Genomic DNA, 24,557 nt, shown 5'->3' with positions numbered 1-24,557 from the left:
AAGAATAGATCAGTAGTGACCACTGGCGGTAAAGCCGGGAACTAAAAAACCGGTTTTCCGCAGAATTTTTCCTGGTTTATTTTACTTTGTTTTCAGCAAAACAATGTTTAAATAAGTGAATAATTTAATCTTTTTTTATTGATATTATGTTCATTAGTACTTTCCGCATGGCGGGCTTCTCCCATTTTTAACATCCAAAATTTTTGGAATGCGATAATCTCAGATTTTGTTAATAAAAATTTATTAAAATGAAAAAAATTAATTTTGAAGAGAAGCCCGCCATAGATTTCGATATACTTTTAACAGTGCAAAAAACAAAATTTGAATTAATGCATTATTTTGCGAGTGGTTTTGCTGAAACTATTTGGAGGAAGTTACCGTTTCACCTTAAGGCTAAAATGTGAACCAGTTTTAGTGATTTCAATCTCCCCTAGGTGGCGTCTGTGTTGATGCTTGTGTAATAGACGGGGAAGATCAGGAATATAGGAACATGGCGGACATGTAAATAACGAGTGAGTGATTATATTAACCACGTCTGCAAATTATTGACATTTTCTGTTTGAAACAAATTTACATTATTTTTATTTTTAAATTGAAAAGAGACCGATCGGTTCGGAGTGGTACTCAAGTGTTGGGCTTAATGTATCTGTTTAAATATTTTTTTCATTTAGAATTATGGGAAGAATAATTTACACAAGAAAACCATTTCATGCAATATCAAGAAATCTCAATTAATTTTTTATCATGCGCTATTTCATGTTTTTTATATTGCATAAAATGGTTTGTTTACGTAAATTATTCTTCCTGTAAATCTAAATAAAAAAATTTATTATAATTTGCATGGTATGGAGGAGGAGCGGAGCGAAGAGGTTGCCGGATTAGAGCTGTAGTTTGTTCTATCTCCGATAGATAGCGCCATTCCGTTACTTTACTAAGTTCATATTCTTTAACATAGGACTGTACGCAGTATGTTCTCACGCACGCGCGGTTCATAGATTAAAGTGACGTGAGTGATGGCCACAAGCTGGAGAAGCAACTGACAGGCATCGTGGCTTTAGCGAGCGCTCTCATTGTCTACGGTTGCTAAACGCACGGTTGAAATTAGAATCGAACCTAAATGCTGGAACCGACGAACCGAGAACGGTTAGTCTGAATTGGCCTTGAAAGGACCTTGAAAAGGACCCAAATCTCTCTCACTATCTCTGAGGCTAAATCATTTAACTCGAATCGGCAGATAGTCTCAAACCGGCCAGGCTGTTTCGCCTGAGAATACTCCGAGATTTCTATCGGTAGGGTGGGCCTATACGTACCTTGAAGGATTTTCCAGATTAACTTATTTTTGTAAAAATAATGAATCCATTTTGTTTACAAATATGAAAGGGGTCAACTCATTTAATTTATTACAAAATGTGGACTAAGTATCGGCTGTATTTAATTATTTTATTAATGGTTATATTAAAAATAAATATTTATATTAAAATGACTACTTATAAGTCGAAATTTTCTCTAAAACATGTTATTAGCTTATATTTCAAGACTTCTGATCAAAAAACATATTTCATTATTTTGGAAATTGTAAAACATTACATTAGTATATTTTTCTATACTTTACTATAATAATTGTTACTTTATTATAATTTCAGAATTTTTTCGTTATCTTTAATGTTGTTATTATGAAATACTTATTCAGTTCAAGGCTTAAATCTTCGCGGCAACAATACTTAGAAACTTTCAGTCTATGGTGTGACAAGTTTCTCATTCATGAAAAATAATAAGAAACAAACAAAAATTAACAATTGGTTGAACAATCTGCCTGCTGCGCTCGGTCTTTGTACTTCCCTGCATTTGTGCACGCACTTTTTAAAATTAAAGGTCAAAACATCGACAAAACTGTAATTTGGGGATTGCGAATTATCTTTTGTTAAAGCTCCTTCGGCTTTAACGAACACATCTTCATCACGCATCTCGGGCTTCGCCCTCGATTTTTTCCACAATGCGAACTTGTCTACATTATGTTGAACACTATTATATCAAATGTATATAACATTTATTTTTGTACCTCGGCCCGGGGTTGCTTATTCAGTTATTGACAAATAAAATACAGATTTTATTTATAATGAATAATTTAATATTTTTGTTCCTTATTTTTCTCTAAATTTTATTCTCAGCTACCCTGAAAAATGTATGTATCGTTTCAATCGATTTATATTATTACAATTCATTATATGTCAGGGTACTGAAACAGACTTATTTTCACTGTCTGTTTTTTATAATTTAAAGAGTTCGCCTTCTATAAATTAACTGATTTGTTATTAAGAAAATTTAATTTCTTATTGCATAGTTATAAGATGATACAGAATGTTTTATTTTTATTATTTTTTTGTTTCATCAAAACTTGAATTTTCGATTTTTCAAAAAATTTCAAAACGTTGTTATGACAATCTGGGAAGGGGGGGGGTACAGTTTTACAGACTTCTAGTTCATTCACGTTATACTCCTTAGAAACAATTTTTCCTTTTCTCCGATAACCTTTTTTTTAGGAGTCGCCCCCAATATTGGATCCCCAACCGCGACCCTGGGTACCCACTCCGCCACTGAGTGATTGTGTAATACCATATAATTGTGTGCTCGAACATGTGAACAAATATTAAAGTATAAAGTATTAATATAATAATACAAAAGATTAATTTTTTTCGGCGATAAATTGGTTTTAAAGCTTCTTCGATATAGACTGTATTTTAGCTAAAATTTTAGATTTTATAGAACTATTTTACGTTTTTTGTATACCCTGCCTTTGAATCGAGGTTACGTCACCCCGGCCATTTAATTTCATAGAACTTTATAACACATTTCGTTGTATAGTTAAACGCAATGTAAAACAAAGACGATTTTTTTCCGTGTATCTTTGAAAAGTACTTTTCAACGAAATCATAATTTCATATTATTAATAATAACGTAAGTACAAAAAAATCGAATTTTTCAAATTATTTTAACTCCACTGTAGTATGGAGGAACGGCATGCTTACACTGTTAAAAAAATTTGCAATTTTAATATACATTTACTATACATTTGTATATTAAATCTAAGAACTCGTGAAAATAGAGATCACCTTATACCAAATGTATGAATTTCCGGATTATTAACATTATAGATAAATGCTTTTTATATTTTCTTGAACATAACCTCACTTTCCAAATCTCACCACAAGTGCCCCATGTGCATTAGTCAAACAAGAATCATTCCAAAAGAATATTAGGAAGATTCAAAAATATTTATAATTAAAATTCATTTGTGCGTGCGTGTGTGTAATAGCTCTAAATTTGAACATTGTTCGTGATATAATGTATAATGATATATAATTTAAATGATTGAAAAATTGAAGTTTTGTAAAATATAAAGTTGAAAAAATATTAATATTAAAACTTTTGAAATTTCACTAATTAGAGAAATAAAAAATTAAAGGGGCCATATCTGGACCAGATCAGGTCCCCATTTTTGATGCCCAGATCTGGGCCAGGTCGGGTAGGGCATTTCATTTACGGTCTACCGCTAGACAGATTACCCTATCGGGCCCACATTTTTCCTGATCGGGGCCCGACCGGCGCCACACCAACATTTCTGTACGGGCTTAAGTTATCGCATAAATCTTGCAAGTGATCTTATAGACATGATTACCCTTTTCAAAATTATCGAAAGGATCTTTGCAATAAGTTATTAATTAATCCATTCCATTGTAAATGATATACGGAAAATAGTATGAATCTCAAACTTTTTCAACATAAATTGAATAGTTTTAAGTATGCAGGAAAAAAGTTGAATTTTCTGCTTTTGATTTATTGAATTCTAATTTTAATATATTTCTCCATTATCTTTTGAGGGCAATGATTTAGAAAAAAGATATTCCTAACAATATTCAATTTTTTTCGTAATATGGTCCATGTGACCAACATAGCGCTCTGTTAACTAAATCTCTTATTACTGCAACTTTGTTTTAATGTTTTGAAAGGGATGAGCAGAAAATAAATTAAAAATTCTACCTGAATATGTATTTTCCTGTACCAATTGGTAATAATATTACCATCCTGACCTTAAATTACTTCTATGTCCAAAAAAAAAAATGGTTTTATTATTCCTTTTCATTTCATGGGTAAATTGAAGTTTTGGATGAAAACTTTTAATAGCATTGACAACCATCAGCAAATTTGCCAGAGGTACACAGAAAAAGGAATCAACATACCGAAAAATACAAAATACAAAATCTAACTTCTTAAAAGCAAGAACCACCAAACCCTTCGTAACAAATTCTGCTAAAATTGGAGAAATGACTGAACCAAGAGCAGTACCAAACTTTTGACTATAAAAAGATGCATCAAATTAAACAAAAAGGTTGAGTTCATAAAAGAACTGTCCCTTTGATCAATTATTTTTGACATATTCGAGTACGTATTTTAATACTATTCTATCTATGTAAAATTGTTCAATAATAATTTTTTGAAATTCTTATAAATTTTTTATATTATATTTAGAAGTTGTGATAAACTCTTTGAGAATCAAATTAAAATTTATTTTACAAATTTAGTTGGAGTATCAATAGTTAAAATAGCCATTCTTAAAGGATAGCGATCTTTGTGAATCTTTCTGAAACTATAACGTCTGGCAAGAACTGTGTCTTCAGTATTATTACCAGTCCATCTTATATCTTTTCCTAAGTCTTTTATTTCCCCAATTTTCAGCACTTTGAAAGTGCCTCTTTTAAATTGTTCTAATGAATTTTTATTTAATATATCAAAATTATATCATTGTTGCAAAGTAAATTTTCCATATCCCTAACATAATCTGATTATTTCAGAAAAAAAGGTAATATTGCCCTTATCTGCATTCATGCAAATTATATCAGGGTTGCTTTAAAGAAAACTTTTCGTTATCAAGAAAACTTTAGAAATCTTACAATCAATATTACTAATATGAAAACAATTTTTATCAACAAAGCTCTTTGACAAGTGTAACACCTTGTTTTGGAAATCCTGCTGATCTACACCCGTGTGGAAATAACCCCATTTGGCCCTATCACAAGTCGGGCACTAAACGGGGGCTAGTCGGGTTATTAATTTTGACAAAGTACCCAGTCGGGGACTAGTTGGGCTTTTTGTTGTCAAAATTTCAGTCGGGGCCTGGTCTTACAATTTTTTCGTTTCCATAAGAAAAAGTTTGTAAGTTCAAACACGACTTACGTATTTAAAATGTATTTTTTTTAAAGAAGTTCTCATTTATTACCCATATAATAAATTCTTTAAAAAAAGTAAATACGATTCTCCCGAAGAAAAGTCTTCACGATGATTTCCAAAGACCGAGTATATATCGACTGTATTCTACTTTGCGAATGTTGTTTTCTCAGATATACTTACACAGCAATATAAGGCACTGTAGCAAAGTTAAACACAGTTAATATAAACACTCTGCTTTTGAAAATATTTCTTAAAACTACACTGTAAAAAATTTCGGAAATTTTCCCCACTATTTAGCGCGGGAAAATCTACATTTTCGTTGGGGAAAATGACTTTCCCCAAGATTTGGGAAAATTTTCCTAAAATTTCTTATGCCTCACTAAAAAATTGGGGAAAATTCCCTAAAATTTAGGAAATTAGATAATACCTACAATTTTTGAAGGAAATTTTCCTAAACTTGTGGTAACTTATACGAAAGTTTTGGAATATTCCCTACAATTTGGGGGATTCCGTGATTCCCACTAAATTTAGCGAACCGTTCCAAAAAAATATTCGATAAACTAGCATAATATTTGAATAATTTTACACAGTTTTTTGGAGAAAAGATTTATTAATGTTAAAGTCATCTCAAAAATTCTTAATAAATAATTATTAAGTTAATAATTTTGTATCGAAATCAAATTTTTATAAAAAGAATGATCAAAACCTGCAAAAAGACGTAATGTTATTTTGTTGTAGTATTGTTTAGAAAATTGCGAATTTCTAGGAACATTCATAAATAGCTTGGTATGAAATTTTAAGAAAATCAAAATTGGAAAAGATATACATATAGATGTAGGTGAAAAGTGCCCGCCGGAAGTCATAAGACTCTAAATTTGTATAGATGCTTATTTTTAAATTGATCTCAAAGGTTTGCCATATGTAAATAAAGTCTTATCCTTCAGGTAGTTTAAATTGGAAAGAGAAAAAGTTTTTGATTAATCAGTGAAGAGTAGTATACTGCTTTAAAGATATAGTAGTATAGCTTTAAAGAAAATCCGCAAGGGCGCGACGTACCACCTGTCGCGCAACAGAAATTACGCGTCGATTGTTTAAGACAGCAGTCCATACGTAACAAAGCATAATTACCTGGAGCAGAGACTAAGGTGACCAACATGGGGGTTCCTTCAGAGTGAAGCTCTTCCATTGCTGCGTTCCAGCGGAAGTTTTTTTTTTAAATTCTATAAATTTTGGGGAATTTTAGCTGCACAAATTTATGCATTTTTGAGCGTAAGATATGTTCTCCATTCAATCTTGGAAATTAGTCGAGGGATAGTCAGATGAACCGACTATCTTCAACTTTAAGTGGAGTAAATTGGTCGGGAACCAGACTAGTTCCCCATTGGAATTTCTACACGGGCACTGTTAAAAATGTTTGGAATTCTACAACACTTCTACAAGACTTCTGCAATAGAAGCGTAAGGTAAAATTGCAAACATGATATTGGAATGATGAAATTGCAATACATGTATTGTTAGTGTTGTAAATCGTAAAGTCACGGTCCAGCATTCCAATACATGTATTAGATCTTTCTAAGACGAAAATTGTGCACAAGGAAATCACAAAATTAATGGATTTCGAAGAACTTACGGAATTTCCCAGATTCAAGTATTTCTCGGAATTCTTGGAATTCATTAAACTCAGGAAATTCATGGAATTCATGACATTCACAGAATTCACGGAATTCATGGAAATGAAGGAATTCACGAAATTGATGGAATTTACGAAATTGATGGAATTTGCGAAATTCATAGTATTCAGGGAATTTACGAAAATTATAAAATTCACAACATTTGCGGAAGTCACAGAATTAATCGAATTCATGGAAATCACAGAATTGAGCGAATTCAAGCAATTATTAGAATAATAAATTCGCCGAATTCAAGGAATTCGTTAAAATGGCGAAATTCACGGATTTCACAAAATTCATGGAAACCACGGAATTCATGAAATTCGCGGAATTGACTGTAATCACGGTTTGTATGGAATTCAAGGAATTTACAGAATTCGAGGAATTAAGGGAATTCGCAGAATTAATGGAAATGAAGGAATTCATGGAATTAGCGGAATTCATGGAATTCAAGAGATTTGCGGAATTCCACGAATTCACAGCATTTGTGGAATTCCCTAAATTCTATATATTCCGTGAATTCCGTAATTTCATAGAATTTTAATAACTTATTGAATTTTATGATTTCCTTGAATTTCGCGAATTCAAAGAATTCAACGATTTCCTCAAATTTACTGAATTAGTTGAATTCCGTGACTCGCTTAAATTCTGCGAATTCCATGAATTCCATAAATTTAATTAATTTAATAAATTCCACGAATTCCATGAATTCCATAAATTTAATTAATTTAATAAATTCCACGAATTCCAATAAATCAATTAATTCCGTGTATTCCATGAATTGTTTGAATTCCATCATTTCCGTGAATTCCATTAATTCCATGAATTTGGTCAATTCCGCAAATTGAATGAATTCCGAAAATTCCGTGAATTCGTTGAATTCTGACAGTACCACGAATTCCACGAATTCCATTAATTTCATGAATTCTGTAAATTTGATGCATATAATATACCAGGAACGTGATATTGTCAACTGTATATTTTCACCCATATATTGATTTATCAAAATATCTTTCTCAAATGTTTGTTTTAGGAATCAGTCAATTCCAACAACGAACAGAACCCCGACATCCGGCTGTTTATTGGCCAGGTTTGCAGGGATTGGTTAGTGATCCCCTGGCTTGGAGAGCTAGATTACATTCCTGTAAGTGACTTTTCTTGATATTATATCAATTATTATTGCCATGTCTGCTATTTAAAATTAAAATTTCTATTCAGTACACAGTGGGATGTAAAATTGTAAAATTTTCATAGGGTTTTATTGAAAAACATCTGCCCGCTTCGCGGGTACATTCTCATCGCGCGACTCGCTTCGCTCGCAAGTCTGAACACCCCTTTTTTGGGATAACCGTTTTTGTTAATTCATCTTTTTTCGTATCTTACATAGTCTGTCCACAAAATGGCAGTTTTTATTTTCCATTATTTTTTGTGAAATCAAAAATTGAATTTTCGATTTTTGAAGAAAATCCAAAAATTGGTTATGATAATCTTGTAGGGATTTTAAAAAGAAATGTTTTTCTTCTCTTGACTTTTTTTCATATCGTGCGTTTTTCGGCTTCAAATTTTTATTTTCGGTTGATTAAAAAAACTTTGAAAACGCTCTAACTCTGAGAATTTGCTTTTTATCAAAAATGGCTGGTTCACGAACTCGTCTTTTTTTTGGGACCTAAAACAAGTGTGCCAAAGATGAATTTGATTCGTTCATTTTTTCGAGAGTCATCGTGTTTAAGGAAGGACGGCCGGACAGACAGACGCAATCGTGAAAACCTGATTTTCGGATTCAGGGGGTCTCGAAACGTGAAGATCCGTTGAAAAAGTGTGATATCAAATATCCGACAATTCTAATACTTTCTCAATCCTAAATGATGAGAATGTAAAAAAAATCATAAAGATATAGAGCATAACCTCAAAAAACTGTAAGAGAACGCGTCATTACGTTGCTTTATTTAAAACAAAACTTAAAAAAAAATGGATTTCTGAAACACAATTGAAACAAAATTTTCTTATTAACAACTGTTACAAAAATGTGAACAGGAACAAAAATTTGCAAAAAACACATTTCAAACAATTTTCCGTGAGAAGTTGTGAGGTTATGTCCTCTATTATGAAAATCAAAAAAGAACTTTATTTTAAGTTGAAGGCATAGATGTATACAATTTAATGTTCAAGCCTTCTCTCACTGTTTTTTAATTTATTTTGAATTTTTTTACTTCGGTCCAAACAAGAATCTTGAACAGGGATTGGTACTAGTCCGAAACGTTGACTAAGAAGCTGGACCTAAAATAAATAAAATTTTTGACTGCTAAACTGCATTAATTTTGTACCGCTATTACTGGGCTGACAATTGCCCACAATTGGGCGAATGTCGACGTTATTCGTTAAAGAAATATTTCCCTTACTTCCCCCTATGGTCGGGCCATATTCGGGCCAAAGTGTTGCCAATAGTCTGTCTCACTTAGACTGCGAACGTTGGCTGTTAAGATTGGGACGACATAAGTTTCTTATGAATAAAAAAGTTGGCTCAACTTTGGTTGCCGATCTACGGCGGGCCAAAGTCGGTCCGAATTTGGGTCGACCATCCTGGTTCAGGTGCCGAAATAGATTCGCATACGGGTTGATCCATATTTACGCCGAAATGATCTGCAGGGTGCCCCATGCCCATGTAGCCCTTTGTATAAACAGTCATGTGGGCGTGAGTGCGAGTCCAACGTAGTGCTCTCTCGTCGTAAACCCAACATCTTCTGCGCTCGCTTCGATAACACTGCGTTCGACTCCTACTCACGTGCGCACGTTTGTTTATACCTCGATCCTGATTAGTTCAGTCTGAATATTTTATCAATCAAAAGCTAAAACTTCAACAGTTTTCAGAAACAAAAATTTTCGATTTTATTATTTTATTTTTATGCAGCTATATATTTCCGGATACCTGAGTCTGGGAAACCCAATATAATAGCACGGATGTCGATAGTCCTTCAAATGCTAATTTTAACAAACAACGTTTTCATTTGTGTCAACTATCAATGTTTAAACCTTTTTCTTTAAAGCTATTATACAAAAAAAAACTAAAGGGCAATAACATGAGACCGTTGGAAATTGGCTTTGCTGAATGTTTAAGCTGTGATATTAGCCTACATGGAATATTCTAGGATATCTCCGTAATATTTTATGATCTTCCTAAATATGCCGAAAATCTACATTTATTATTGACTATTGAACCGCGTTTTACTAAAAACGCTTGCATGCTAGAGCATTTTTCTCGGTGGATTCGTAATCGACGCGAAAAAAAACATGAAAATCACATTCAGTTGTTTAAAGGACAAAAATCATGTCCAACCTTGTAAGTAGTTTTTACATAATGTACGCAATTTCCCAATTGTCATTTTATTAAACGTCTTTAAATTTGCGACAAATATATATTTTTCTTTAACAAAGCTCTTTTTCTCACTTATATATTATATGTAAAAGACACATTCATTCCTATCCGACATTTCGAAGAGACATGGATGAAAACGCTTCCTTGATATGGCAAAAGCGACCATTTCAATAGATATATCGCGGAAAACGCTCCTCCCCTAGCATAATAAAAGCATAGAGAGAGAGAGAGAGAGAGAGAGAGATGTTGGCAAAATATCTTCGCAGAGATAAGTAAGTTGGAAGTTCTATAGCTGGAAATTAAAGAGGAACTAACTATACCTATGAAATGTTACACTTATCCCAAAAGTTCTTGCAAAGAACACAGTAAAAACTTGGTGGTATGTCTTGTTACAGGTAAAATTATAACGGTGTTCACTGTACCTCAGTAGGGATTCAGATATCTCTCGAACTTGGGGTACGGCATACCAAGTATGTAGGGTACGTAATAGCCATAAGGTGGGGTACGAAAGGTCAGATTTTACTGTTTTGAAATTTTGGCAGCTGTTGTCAAGCATGCAGTGGTCTTAGAAAAGTTAAAGGTATGCGGATTCCACTTTGTGAAACTAGGCTTTGAGGTATGAGCATGATTGAAATTACCAGGGGTGGGATTCCGATGTCCACTAATTTAGTTTATCGAATCTCTCTTTCTAACGCATGACTGTTTAGAATGTTTATTAAAGTTATCAAGGCATTATTTATTGCCGAAAAAGGTAAAATGCTCAAATTATAAATATAAATTTGCGTATTTTGTTTGCGAGAAGTTCAAATCGAGGTTTTGTTACTTTCATGTAAATAATTACGCAACAAACAGTACGAGAATTGAATAAAAATTTACATATTGACAAAAAATAAATTATTATTTAAATTGTATAGTTTTATAGCCCCTAAATAATTGTAGATTCAGTTCCCGTATTTTTAATTCTAATTCAAGTAAGTATTTTTTAAAATCAATTAAGTTAAACTTATTATTATAAATGATAATAATATTAAAATGGTATCATAATATTTAACTTTAATAATAAAGTAATGCTTTGAAAAATATTTCAAACTTTCTAGATTAATGTCTAGTAATAGAAAATTTGATCAAATAGTTTTTATTTTGATCAAATTGAATTTTGTACGTTTTCCTAATGTTTTTTTTTTTTAAATTTGTTAAATCTGAGGATGCTATTATTACGCTTATAGAAAGACCTTTTCATCCTAAATATCGAACAACTTCATGCGTGGGGAATTTAGCATCCATATGCTCTACTTTCCTAGTAATCTTAAGATGCCTATGCTCCACTATGTATTCTTATTAAGGTACGAATTATTCAAGATAAAAAGTTATATTGTGAGCAAACGCGGATATCTCGAGCATTCGCAGTAGTGATTCTTATGTATTTTTAAATTGACACTTGGCCTTATATAACCTAAAAATACACAGGAATAACTACTGCGCATGCTAGAGATATCCGCGTTCTGCCACCACTGACTAGGGCTGGGGAATAAGATCCTTCTCGCACGGCAACATGATTGGTCTTTTCAAGTTTTCTCCATAAATAGCTCTTTACTTGCGCATAGGGAGCCTGTAGTAAGGGACACGCCAATCGGGCAGCTGACTGCGGATTGGTCGATCGAGAAGAGAGAAACACTTCCGTTTCAAATGAAGATACTATACTAAAATTTACTACAGCTTTGCACTTCGGAGAGAGCGATACTTTCGTTTCAACAGCAGATACTGTAGAGTTATTGAAATTTGCTATAGCTTCATGCTTCGGTACTTTCGATATGTAATGTTTCTCATCTTTGTTGCCATTTAAATATATCGTGCCTTCTACCGCTGGCTCCAAATTCCGTTCCAACTCCCCCCTCCACATAGCATTTGGCGCGTCCCTCACTATAGCGTCCCTACTTGCGCATACATGTAAACTATTTAACCTTAATTTAGAGGGGAGCTGTAAACAGCCAATCAGATCGCTGCGCGAGAGAGATAACTTATCTCGCTAATTCATAGTATGTCTCTTTTATTTTGTCAATAACTCTGCCATTTCCTGGTTCCCTCCAGTTATATATGCGCTAAGATTTCTAATATCAAGTATTTCAAGTTGTGACGTCAGCTGGCAAGATGTCTGTACACTGAGGGCCAAGATATAATACAAATCCCAGAGGATAAAACTTAAATTAATTTATAACTTGAGAAAAAATATTTTTCACAGTTACAAAAAAACATATCAATTTTACTATTCAATTAAATAGTTATTAAATAGTTAAATAGTCTGAATACACTTATCGTGAAAAATAATTATTTTCCATGTTATTATAAAAATAAAGTTTAGTCCAATGTATTTGGTATTATTGTTTGCCCCTCAGCGTGCCGACATCTTGTGATTGTCGATGACTTCTATGTCGATGACTTCTATGTGAAGTGCATTGTGTTGTTAATATATTTACCTTATTTCTGATCTTGACATCCCAATTTATAACTACTTTATCTTTGTTTTATATATGCTTTTTTGAGCCACTTCCAACAATATTGTACCCTGATATTGGTGCTTTATTAACACTTTCTTTTTACTGTGAACATGTTTAAAAAAAGTTTTAACAAACTCTATAAGCAAATGCACTTTTTGGACATTTATTCACAGAAATACATTCTGCATTAACTAAAACGACTTTAAATTGATTTTCTGGTGATATTCGATCAAAAATCTTTGTCCTTTCAACATATTTAATAATTTTATTATCAAATTTATATAAATAAATGCATTATTCGGTCATTTATTTACAGAAATACTTTCTGTTTTCAATAAAAGGACCTGAAATCGATTTGTCAGTGTTGCGTTGGGGAAAAAATCTATCTTTACAGAGCATTTGTTATTGTTTTAAACACAATGTATTAACGTATCGACTGTTCGAATCTGAATATCTATTTATACAATTTCTTTAAAAAATTAAACAAAGTAATAAAAACATTTCATACGTTAATTTCGTGTATTAGATGACGCTTATTTCGATTGATCCCGAGTTTATTTCGACTGTTTACTAAAAGGTACGAATTTAATTTGTAGCAAATTAATTATTTTTTCCTTTATATATTAATAAAGATGCGCAGTTAAAATCTCCCTTAGGCGATAAAATATAATTTAATTTTATATTAATGAAGTTGTTAATTATAAAATAAGACATCGCAGAAAAATCGGCAATACATAGTTTTTTGTATTTTTTTCATTCCTAAATATATTAAAAATAATCAACAGTTTCGGATTTCAATGTTCATATATTTCTGCTCTAAATGTTTATAAGATTTGCAATATTGGTTAAAATAGTGTATCTCATTAATATTATGAATTTTATTGTTGTATTCGATTCATGATTCAAATTGAAAACCTATATGTTATATAAATCTGAAAAACTTTTTTTATCAGCCTCAGACTGAGAAAACTATATCGCACGAATTACAATACATACCGTAATTCCTGCGCTACATATCGTAACTATCGCATTATAATAGCGCAAAATCGTGATATCGTACATTGCAAGTTTTTACATTATTTACCTATAACGTAAGAAATGGGAATTCCCATCCGTCAGTTACATTTTGCGCTTTTGCTAAATTGTATTAAGTAAGTTTCAATTCGTCTACAATAATGTGATTTATTTCGGAGGAAATATATTAGTAAGTACATATTTTTTTGCGTGTTTCTGTAGTAGATTCTGCATGTTTTACTGAAATTTGCTCACTTCAGCGCGACGCAGTCGACGAGTTCAGAATTATTTTCCTAACCTCAATGAAACTTTCGCCGAAATAGGTTTAATCATTAACAGTTGCAGGTCTTACCTGTAGACAATTTTCAATTTTCCCTGTGATTGTTTTAAATCTAGAGTCCCGATTTATAGCTCGAACTGACTCATTCTCTGCCTTTTTCCCATTGCTGCTAAGGATGCCGTAGCAGACGACAGCAACAAAATTAAACTTCATTTTTGTCTGTGATAGTAGTGCATTATAATATCGTACAAAACTCCGGGACCTGATTTACGATATAATATTGCGCTTTCTTGCAATATAGAGGTTTTGCGATATCATTGTGCGATATCTTTTTCTCCGAGCATGCATCGCCCCCATTTTCAGTGGCGCCAATCCTATGTGAAACAGGTCGGGTGGATCTACTTCAGACAGGGAACCCCCCCCCCCTCTCTTTTTGAGAAAAAAATGTGATGAGCAAAAAAAACAAGAGCAATTATCAAAATGATAACAATGATGATAAATTTCTACGTGAAAACACATTTATTTCCTCAGGTACTCATGTAGCAAATAAATTCTTGAAATACGTGGATAGCACGCCAAAATTTCAAACATTAAATTACAGAAATTTCTTCTAGCTTAATTTAAAAATAAATTGAACTAATTATAATTTTTCTATACAATAAGGAATCAGCAATTTGAATAGAAAAAGGTATTAGAGATCAAATTAGATTGCAAATAATCTAAAATTAAAATTATATTTTACAACAATTTGGAAGCAGACTTACAGGGTAAACGTTTTCCGTAAAAGTGCCATACCACATATGTAACAGTGTTATGATGTAAATTTGTTCTGTGATCGTTGTGTAACAATTGTGGACACGGTGGGCAGGAAGCAACTTTAAATTACTTTAAATCATGTGATACATTTAATTATAAAAGTCAAATTTGGTATGAAAAAATAATAAAATTAATACATAATAATACAAATAATAATTGATGAATTTAATTACGAAAGAATGCATATAATTTTACATGCGCTTCTTTTAATCGTTTTGGGAAAGATTTATCTTCGATCGTATTTATTTTAAATCTTTCCCAAATTTAAGGAATTCTCTGTGAATCGATTCCCCAGTCTGCTAAGAACACAGTCCTAAGCCATCGTTATTTAAGAGCATGACGGCTTATTTTAGCCCTACACGGATCCTGCGGGGGACAAATGTGCCTTACGCAAAATTCACTTAATTCTCCTGCGCAAATATCTCTGATTTTTCGGTGCAAACCCTAACTATAATTCAGTTCGACTATCCTAGAGTCCGATCAAGTGGTTGATGTTGCCGGTTGTTCGCTGTCTGTCAAATGAGAAGAAAATGTTAGCGCTTGGGGCACATTTGTCCCCCAGAGGATCCGATACGTTCGAGTTTCGTCACGTTCAGTCAATTTCATATTTTCATGTAAATGAACGAGTTTGACGTAAATTTACGGTATATTATGGTATTCGAATGGTATTCGGTATATTATGATATTATGGTTTCGAATTGATTTCCTGTAATTTAAGTGAAAATTATATGTGAAAATGACTAAAAATGTGATATATATAAATGTAAAGTTGTTTTCTTTAATTTAATTCATATAGTGCTCATAAATTCTAATAATAAAGCAATTAATAAATAATGGCTAAATAATTGTTTATCTCATCCAAGATGTTGATAAAATACGAACTAAAAAGTGCCGATGCTGTGACTGCAGTGTCGCAGGAAAGAGAGAGAAGTTGCTACCGACCTGTGTGTGATGAACATATGGCGGTCTTGTGCAACCTTTGCACCGAAGGAAATTAAACTTATTTAATGCAATATTCAGTTTAAAATGGTTATATAGAAAAGGCTTCTTTCTTTAATTCCGACGAATTTTTCCTCCACGGTAAAAAAAATTGAGCAGTGACAGGGATATTACTCCTTATTATAGCCAAACATTAGGCTGAAAACGAACGAAGGAATTTAGAAAGATCCCTGGATCCGCGAAAATGGATATCCTTGACCATTTTCCATATACCAGGGATATCGTATAGTCAAACCCCTAATAAATATAGCTATAATAGGGATATTAAGAATAGGTGTCTGAAGCAATTGTCGGAAGAGCGCCGGTGCATTATGGGAGCAGCGAAATAAAATGGCGACAGTCTAATCGGGAGCAGTGACAGTTGAGATTTACTTTGAACAATTAAACGCTTTTTACCACTTAAAATGTGCGCGATTGTTAATATTAAATGGAGTTTATGATGCAGTAATAATAATTTACATTTGTTTCGATTGTAGGCGATAACTATATTGAAATATCAAGAAACGCGATAAAAACAACAAACTTGACCTTCAAATGCATTACGCGGATTTCAGGGAAATTCATTTTCGTGATACCAGACGAAAAATTGGCTACTGTAGGTTAATATATTTATATAACAACTAAATTTTTTTTCTAATCTGAAGATAATACAATTATACATAATCTGTCGAAAATAATAAACTTTCGAACTTAGCAATTTTGCCCAAATTCCTGATTTACGAGAACAATTTACATAAAGTAACTAAATGTGTAACTCTTCTAACTAAACGTTTTACCTAATCCAAGCATACACTTTCTTTGAGTTTAATATATTCTCGATTCACTCGTTCGCCTCAAGAATTTTTTTCCGTGTATCTTTCAAACTTACTAAGCGCTTTTTCATTGAAAAAAACTTTTTCTTAATTTTTTATCTTTTGTTCAATAAGACTATTTTATTGTTAATTAGAAAAAAAGAGATTGACCTATTATACATTCAAATTAATTATAATAATAAACATTCTGCCTGAAATTCTGATATTCCTGATTTTTTTTAAATTTTCCACCTTCAAATGTTCAAATAAATATACTTTTTGGAAGGAACCTAATTATAACCTACACCACCTTAAAGTGTAATTTGTTCCCTTCAAAATGTCGTCCGAAATTTCTAAATTAGTTCATTAGACAAGAAATGACATGATTTTGTACAAAAAATGTCAAAAACACGATTTTTGGCGATTTTTATTTGTTTGAAGATTTGTTTCATAATTTTAAATCATTTAAACGGGATTTTATGCACACCAATCTCTTCGGCATTAAGAAGCGAAAAGAATGGTGTATATTAACATCTGATTCCGATGAAAGGAAAAGATTTTGCACAAGGAATTCAAATAGGGGACATTTGTCACCCACAGGAGCCGGTGAGGGCAAAAAGTGTATAGGATCCGTCTAGGATTAAATGATATAGAATAGTATGGATTTTGACGGTTGAGAAACATTTGTGCTTTTTAGAGCATTGCGGAATTTACTGATGTTTGTATCAGAATTACGGAGAACCACTTACTATGTGGAAAAACATGATTCCACAATTGTGTCCATTGCTTTAATTGAAGCAATGTGAGGCTGCAATTTGTATTGCCCAACAGTTTCATATGTACGTCCTGACTGATTGCAATGTTGTGGTAGGCATTTGTTTTTCCTTAGAGTGGTTGATTTAAGCTACTATATTAGATGAGAATATGCAAGCTGTCATTCTGGTTCTCTTCCAAACTCAAAATCGCTAAATTGATATCGAATTATATAAATACACTTACATGATATAGATTATTTATTTCAAAATTATACTGAAGCATTCTAATCAAAGCATACATTATAAATAAAATAGCGTGATATAATATATGAAATATTTCAATTCGACTATATGATTGTTTAACCCACGTATTTGCCAAAAAGTAGTTCTTGCAAAAATTATGATTGCAAACGAAATTTTACTCAGTTCATAAGTAGGCGTGCGATAAATTTTATAATCATATGATTTATTAAATAAATATTAACAAATAATAATATAATGATAGCCTATAAGTAAAACATTAATACAACACTTTTTTAAGAGTTCATTATGATAGCTATTTATATTTCACATCATACGTCCTTTTTATTTGCGTGGGTTAATTTGCGTTGTTCTGTAGAAAAACGGGTTCCTAACCTTACTTTCTTCTGGATCTCATTTCGCTTTAATATATCAAAAAAATGCTCATAGGCAATATAATTACATGTGAACATAATCTTCACACCCCCTTTTTTTAATTATATTGTGATAGTCATAAATATTAGTAATAACTTCGCATAATCTTGAATTTAAATTCGGTTTCCATTTATCGCGTCTACAATTTATGATCCACATTGACAGTCTTTCTTGTCACCCTACTGGAAAACGGTAAAGTTGAAATCAATCCTCGCTTCTATTTTTACAAAACGGAGCACTTCAGCAGACCATTTTTCTTATATTCTAAACTTAATTTTAATTAAACTATACGACATGCTTATCGCACTGTTTACCGCGCACTGTCCAGGAACCAAAATGGCGGTTGCATATTCCTGTCTCTAATATAGTACCCTAGTTGACTAAATTCACACCCCAACGCGAGGCATTTGTTTCCCTGATATTGATGTTTCTTTCCGTCCCCATTACTATTTGGTGTGAAGCTTTTTTTTATTGAAATAATAATCTCGTTCGGAGCTTCACAACCTGAAGTATACAACAAAAATTCATGCGGGCACAGAGTTCAATTTAAGAAAAATAATATTTGTTTCCCTGATATTGATGCTTCTTTCCGTCCCGATTACCATTTGGTGTAAAGCTTTTTTGTTTATTGAAATAACAATCTTGTTCGGAGCTTCACAACCTGAAGTATACAAAAAAAATTCATCCGGGCACAGAGTTCAATCTAAGAAAACTCGTCTTGACCTTTAAGTTACCTTGAAAATTGACCTGAAGGTCTTGAAAGTCCAGGTGATGTACACCTTAACATTTCATCGACTTTTGTGATGCATCTTGAACGTTTGTTTACCCCAAAAAACCAAGACAATTCAGAAAAAGGGCATCTGGTCGTTTCTTAGACATTTGACCTTAATTTCTACCTTTCCAAAGTCACAAAGGCCATTTTTTCACAGGTTCTTTTTGACGTGAAATTTCCCGCTCTTCTCAAATTCGCAGTCAAAAATAGGAATTCTTATTTAAGAAAAGGGCCTTACCTTTAATTGACCTGAAGGTCAAAATTGATGGCACAGCCAAATGTTTCCCTCGGTGTTGGTCAACCTTTGTCCAAACCATTTCTTCGTAGATAAAGTATTTCAGAAGATATTTGTGATTATAGATAAAGATGGATCACTGTATACATGTATATAAACGTGCATATATACATATTCATATCCCAAAAAGTTCTTTTATAATTTAGACGTTATTTATGAAAAATTTATCATAAGAAAAGTTTCTAACTCGCGATTTTTAGCTATTGTATGTTTCACAAAATCTTCCTATTCAAAAAAAATTTGAATATCTTACAAATAGAAGCAATTAGGATTTCAATACAAAAAGATTTCTCCTCTATTATCAAGTATAAACACATGCCCGCTTTCCAGGTTTGTCGTCATTTTTATGTGATTCTAAGTTGCTTCCTGCCCACCGTGTGGAACAGCATTATATGTCAAAAAATATTTTCAAAACTATTTAGGAAGAGGGTTATATAGTAAAATTGTTCTGTAATAGTGCCGTAGCACACATGTAACAATGTTACAATGTAAACTTCTTCTGTAATCGCTCTGTACCATTGCTGAAACAGCGTTATATACGACAAAAAATATTTTCAGAAAAATTTATGAACAGGCTCACAGAGTAACATACAATCCATACCAGGATTGTGACGAAAAAGTGTTTTTTATATTTTTTCTGTACTTATTCATATATTAAATAACACAATTTCACATACCGACCACTGCACACATAATCACACGCTTAAACCCATTGAAAAATTACACTCGCCGGAGATTTGAACACTAACTAAACTACCTAACCCGTATCGAATAATTAACCGCACCTAATTCTATCGATCCCGTTGAACTTTCGTCACAAAAGATCGGCCATGCCTAGACTAGAAAGTATCGAACTTATCGAACCTCGTTTCGAGAATCGAGGCTAACTTCAGTCTGCAACCTATATCTGTCACTGTCTACGTATTTACACTCTCTAAATCTGAATTAGTAGAAAACTACTAATTGTTAGTGAAATTATACTAATTGAAATGAGGAAAAGTCGTTCACTAACAATTAGTAGAAAACTATTAATTCAAAGAGTAAATACGTCATCACTAAATGAATTAGTAGAATCTGAAGTGAGCGCCACTGACCCAGGAGCAAGCGTTATACTACCCGCCAAAATTTGAATGTGAGGAATCAAAGTATCAATTTACTGTTCAAAAATTTTACAAAATAATTTGATTTCGCAAATATTTTTATTACTGAAAAGGAAAATGGTTAGAATACAATACAAATAATTTCTCTATTGACATTAGTAACCCGACAACTCGAAAAACCGACCCGCCATAACTCGACGTCGTTTTGCACATAACCACATCGCACAAAACTTATGAAATTAGACCTCGTTTTTTCGTCCTCAATTTTTTCAATTTTATTCAATTTTCAACAGTGTAAAATTTAACTTTTGAAAATTTAATGCTCGAAAGTTAAACTGTTGAAAAATGATGGAAAATGAAAATTCAATATTTTTCGGTTGTCCCGAATTTATATTAATTTAATTAATTATGTTTAGGATCTAAGACAAAATTCAATTGTTAATACTAAAAAATATAAGTAACAATATAATACAAAGAACTATAATCTTAAGAATAAGTTTACTATACCGTGATAACCACTTTAAATTCATTTTCCACAAAATGTTTGCGGGGGGCATTTATTCACTGAATGTATGAAGTTTGTACGATTTTTTTATTGAAGGATCCAGAAAATCGTTATTGTTAAGAATTTAAAAGAAATATATATTATCACTTATAGTCCACTTTTAAGCCAAATATCCAAAATTGATAAGATTCAGAAAGTTATTTTTTATTTGGCTTAAATGACTTATAAAAGCTTTAGATTTTAAAAAGATTATTAAGGTTTCTTCTATAGATATTTTCATTTGAAAGCTTGGACAATTCAAAGATTCAAAATATAAAAAATGATTTTCGAAATCAGAAATGAAGTTTCGAAATCTTGAATGTTTATCTAGAATAAAATTGACTAATACTGCAGTGTATGACAAAAATAGTAAAAAATAATAAATATCCGACCGACAACTTCCTTATCGTGTTAAAACTTCTTTTAAATCAGAAAATATTGCAAAACTTATGAAATAAGACCTCGTTTTCTTTGTTCTAAGTGTTCATTTCTTCATAGTTTTCCAGCTGTTGATTTAACGGAATGAGATTAATATTTTTCAAAGATACTTGAAGCGAAGAAACCGAAATTTTTACATCTACAGCTCCGATCGTCTTATACAAAAAATATTCCATGAAATTATAAAAGTACGTCAAAGATTCAGCAAAATGGACATACAATAGATAGTGTATTTTGAAAAGAAGGTCGAACGTTTCAAGAGGGCTGGCTTTCTTTGAAGGAGTGATTAGAAATCCATCTCCTTGTATAAAAAACGATTCTTTTCCTTGACTTTTCACGCACATAATATGAGGTTGAACGTTTGTTTTTTCTGCTTTCGGTACTCGTTCATTGACTCCTCGATGTTTGTCCCTTCCTGAAGAAAAGAAAAGTATACTATAAGGAATCAAAATATACTACGCATAAGGAATAATTTCATATAAAATTACTTTTTTGAAATTTTTCTTACCTTTTCTTTTTAAGACATTTTTTGTCTCTTTCCACTTTTGAAATTCGCGATTGGAAGAATTTCAGGCAAAATGACCAAAACACGCAGATTTTCTGTAACAATGTAAAAATTACTTTGACTTAAAATTTCACTACTTTTATTGAAAATAAGAAGGAGAGAAAGATCAGGAATAATGACCGTCCTTTACGGCACATGACTCTATAAGAATATTTGGTTGATACTGCTGTACATAAGCAATAATTCTCTTAGTATAGAAGCTGGAGAAGAGGCCAAGCAAATTGTCTTTCTCAATTCCCCTTAGACTCATACTTCTGTCGTTTTCGAGTTCGATCTATAGAGACATTAAGAAATATCTGTGACTACCGTCTCCATTTCAGAAGGTAATTTATAGAAAATTCCATACAAAATATTTCAAATTCAAATTATTTATTTAACAATGGGTATTTCAACTTTTATGATTTTGCTTCCAGCTTAACGAAAATGTTTCAATCATTATTCAATCCTAATGATTCAGAGCTGATTTTATTTCTTAAAAGATTCTCTATTAATCTCTTTGGCATCGTCAACTGCATCCATGATACCTGCAACGTATTTATTTTAGAAAGATAATAATCATGAGATAACCTCTGACTAAGATTATTCGAACCTTTTCTTTCAAATCGTATTCGGAAAGCAGGAATCCATATTGTGTGTTTGATGTCCTTGGAATTTGAATACCAATTTGTGTACTCTGTCTCTTGAGGGCTGCATAAAGATGCTTCTTATCGCTCGGAGGAAGAAGTTTACGGCAGTTCCTAAGTCGACATTCAATCAAACCAAGCCTACTTCTTCTATCAAAAAAGTGCTCCTACAAATAAGAACATGTATACAATTGGATTATTGAGTAGCCCACTAATTTTTTCTTAACATTTTACCTAATATTTCTGTTCTATACTAATCTGCTATAATTTCAGGTCGGGTAATGGAGGTATCCCAATAACCCAATCAGACGTCATTTTGCACAATAATAAATCAATTTATTGTTGAAAACTACGGTTTGTAGCGTATATAATAGAAATAAAATCTTACACATCCATATTCTCCCAGGTCACTTTTTAAATTCGGTAAGTCGTGGATGATTGCCATGGCTAACGACCATTTTGCTTCATCGAGGGGATAACTGATTGAATGGGAAACAGTTTTATACAAGTGAATGCTACTTTCGTAATTCAGGATAGATGCATTACATGTGATTTCATGCAAGTTACTTGAAAGTGAATTGCTTGACGTGGTATGGTCACAAAAAAAACGGTTTTGAGAAAAAGTGAATAATTCTATTTTCCGGTAACGCAAAATTATAATGGAGGTTTTGTTTGAACGGGAAAAGATCATTTCTTATGAAAAAGAAATGAAACATACAATTATTGATTATTATTATTATTATTGTTGATTCAAAAAATTTTATTTTCCACCGAACTTTTTTCTTATTGTTTCTAGCCAAATTTTTCAAAATGAAGCAATTTTTATGAATGATAGCTTACTTTTTAAATAAAAACTTCAATAATTTTTTTTTTGAAAAAATTTGAATGGCCGACATAATAAAAAAATAATTTTTGGAAAATTTTTTTTTTAATAAATGACTTGAATTGATTACTATGTCATTCAATTTTGAAAATGAAGGGAGTCAAATTTTAAAGGATCTACAAATGTTTAAAAATTTGGCTAGAAGTAATCAGAAAATAAGTTTGGTGGAAAATAACATTTTTTAAATAAATGATTTTTTCATGATTTCATTTTTTTATAAAAAAGGGAAGCTCGGTAAAAACCTTCAAAAATCAAAGAAACAAAACTAGCGATAAAAGAAACAGATGTGACTTACTAATTATTGTCATAGAATTTTATCAATTTTGCAACAAGTATTCGTATAAAAGTTCGCCGTTTCAATTCTGAAAAGCTGACTTTTTCGATATCCTGTATCCTGTATTTTGACATTTTTGCATATTAATTATTTAGTACACCAAATTATAAAAATCAACAAACCTGATTACTTATTTACTCTCGCATTAATTTCAATCATTTTTTCCGGGGACCCATTTTTATACCCACATCTTTAAAATCACCCTTAGTCAAGTCAAAGAAAACTTCTCCGTCAATATTTTGGACTATAAATATGAAAATTAAATTAAAAATAGTAAAAGACTGGATCGGAAAATCTTCAGAAAATTTATGGTTAAAAAGCAATACATCAAAAAACCTTTTTAAAAAAATGAATAATTGAATCCTGTTGCGACTGATTGACCAGATGCGGGTTCATGATTAAAGTTAATTCTTCCAAATGTATTCCATTGGCTCCAATAGGATTCAATAGCTTTTTGTTTTAATGTGGTAAAACTTAATTTATCTTACTGAACAAGGGGTTGGTCACTCTCGTAATCTGGTGTATACTTAATCAAAAAAAAAAACTTGACATAACTTGAATTCTTTCAAAAGTTATGTTTCATGGAATTAAGCTAACAGGACACAATTAGTCCGATATATTTTTAGCTCTAGTTCTCATAAATGATATTATTTAAAATTCGATTAAATATTAAAGCAGTCCTTAAAAACAGTTTTTCGACAGCGTGACAAATTCGAAAGAGAGCGGTCTCCCATATACTCGGTTGGAGAAAAAACAAAATAACAAATTTTCAATTTTGCATAAATGCACTTTCTTAAAATTGTGCTTAGATATGCAGTTACTGGGAAATCCGGAAACGTACTTAAAGATAAGTAATTCATAGCAATTCATTATAATTTCACGATAAAAGAAAGAAAACAAAGGAAATTTA

General features: G+C 31.9%; 1 protein-coding gene across 1 annotated transcript in view; it reads left to right on the top strand.

Annotated features, from left to right (window-relative positions):
* LOC117169770 (homeobox protein Nkx-6.2-like) overlaps positions 1-24,557 on the top strand; it is a 301,198-nt gene that overhangs the window by 85,125 nt on the left and 191,516 nt on the right. Inside the window, exon 2 of the mRNA XM_033356278.1 lies at positions 7,929-8,039. Coding sequence (XP_033212169.1) covers positions 7,929-8,039 — 111 coding nt within the window. The remainder of the gene's footprint in view (positions 1-7,928; positions 8,040-24,557) is intronic.

This window comes from Belonocnema kinseyi, chromosome 3 (assembly GCF_010883055.1).
Source record: "Belonocnema kinseyi isolate 2016_QV_RU_SX_M_011 chromosome 3, B_treatae_v1, whole genome shotgun sequence".
NCBI classification, from domain to species: Eukaryota; Metazoa; Arthropoda; class Insecta; order Hymenoptera; family Cynipidae; genus Belonocnema; species Belonocnema kinseyi.
Note: the sequence above shows the minus strand (reverse complement) of the source record. Positions and strands in the feature narration are given on the sequence as shown.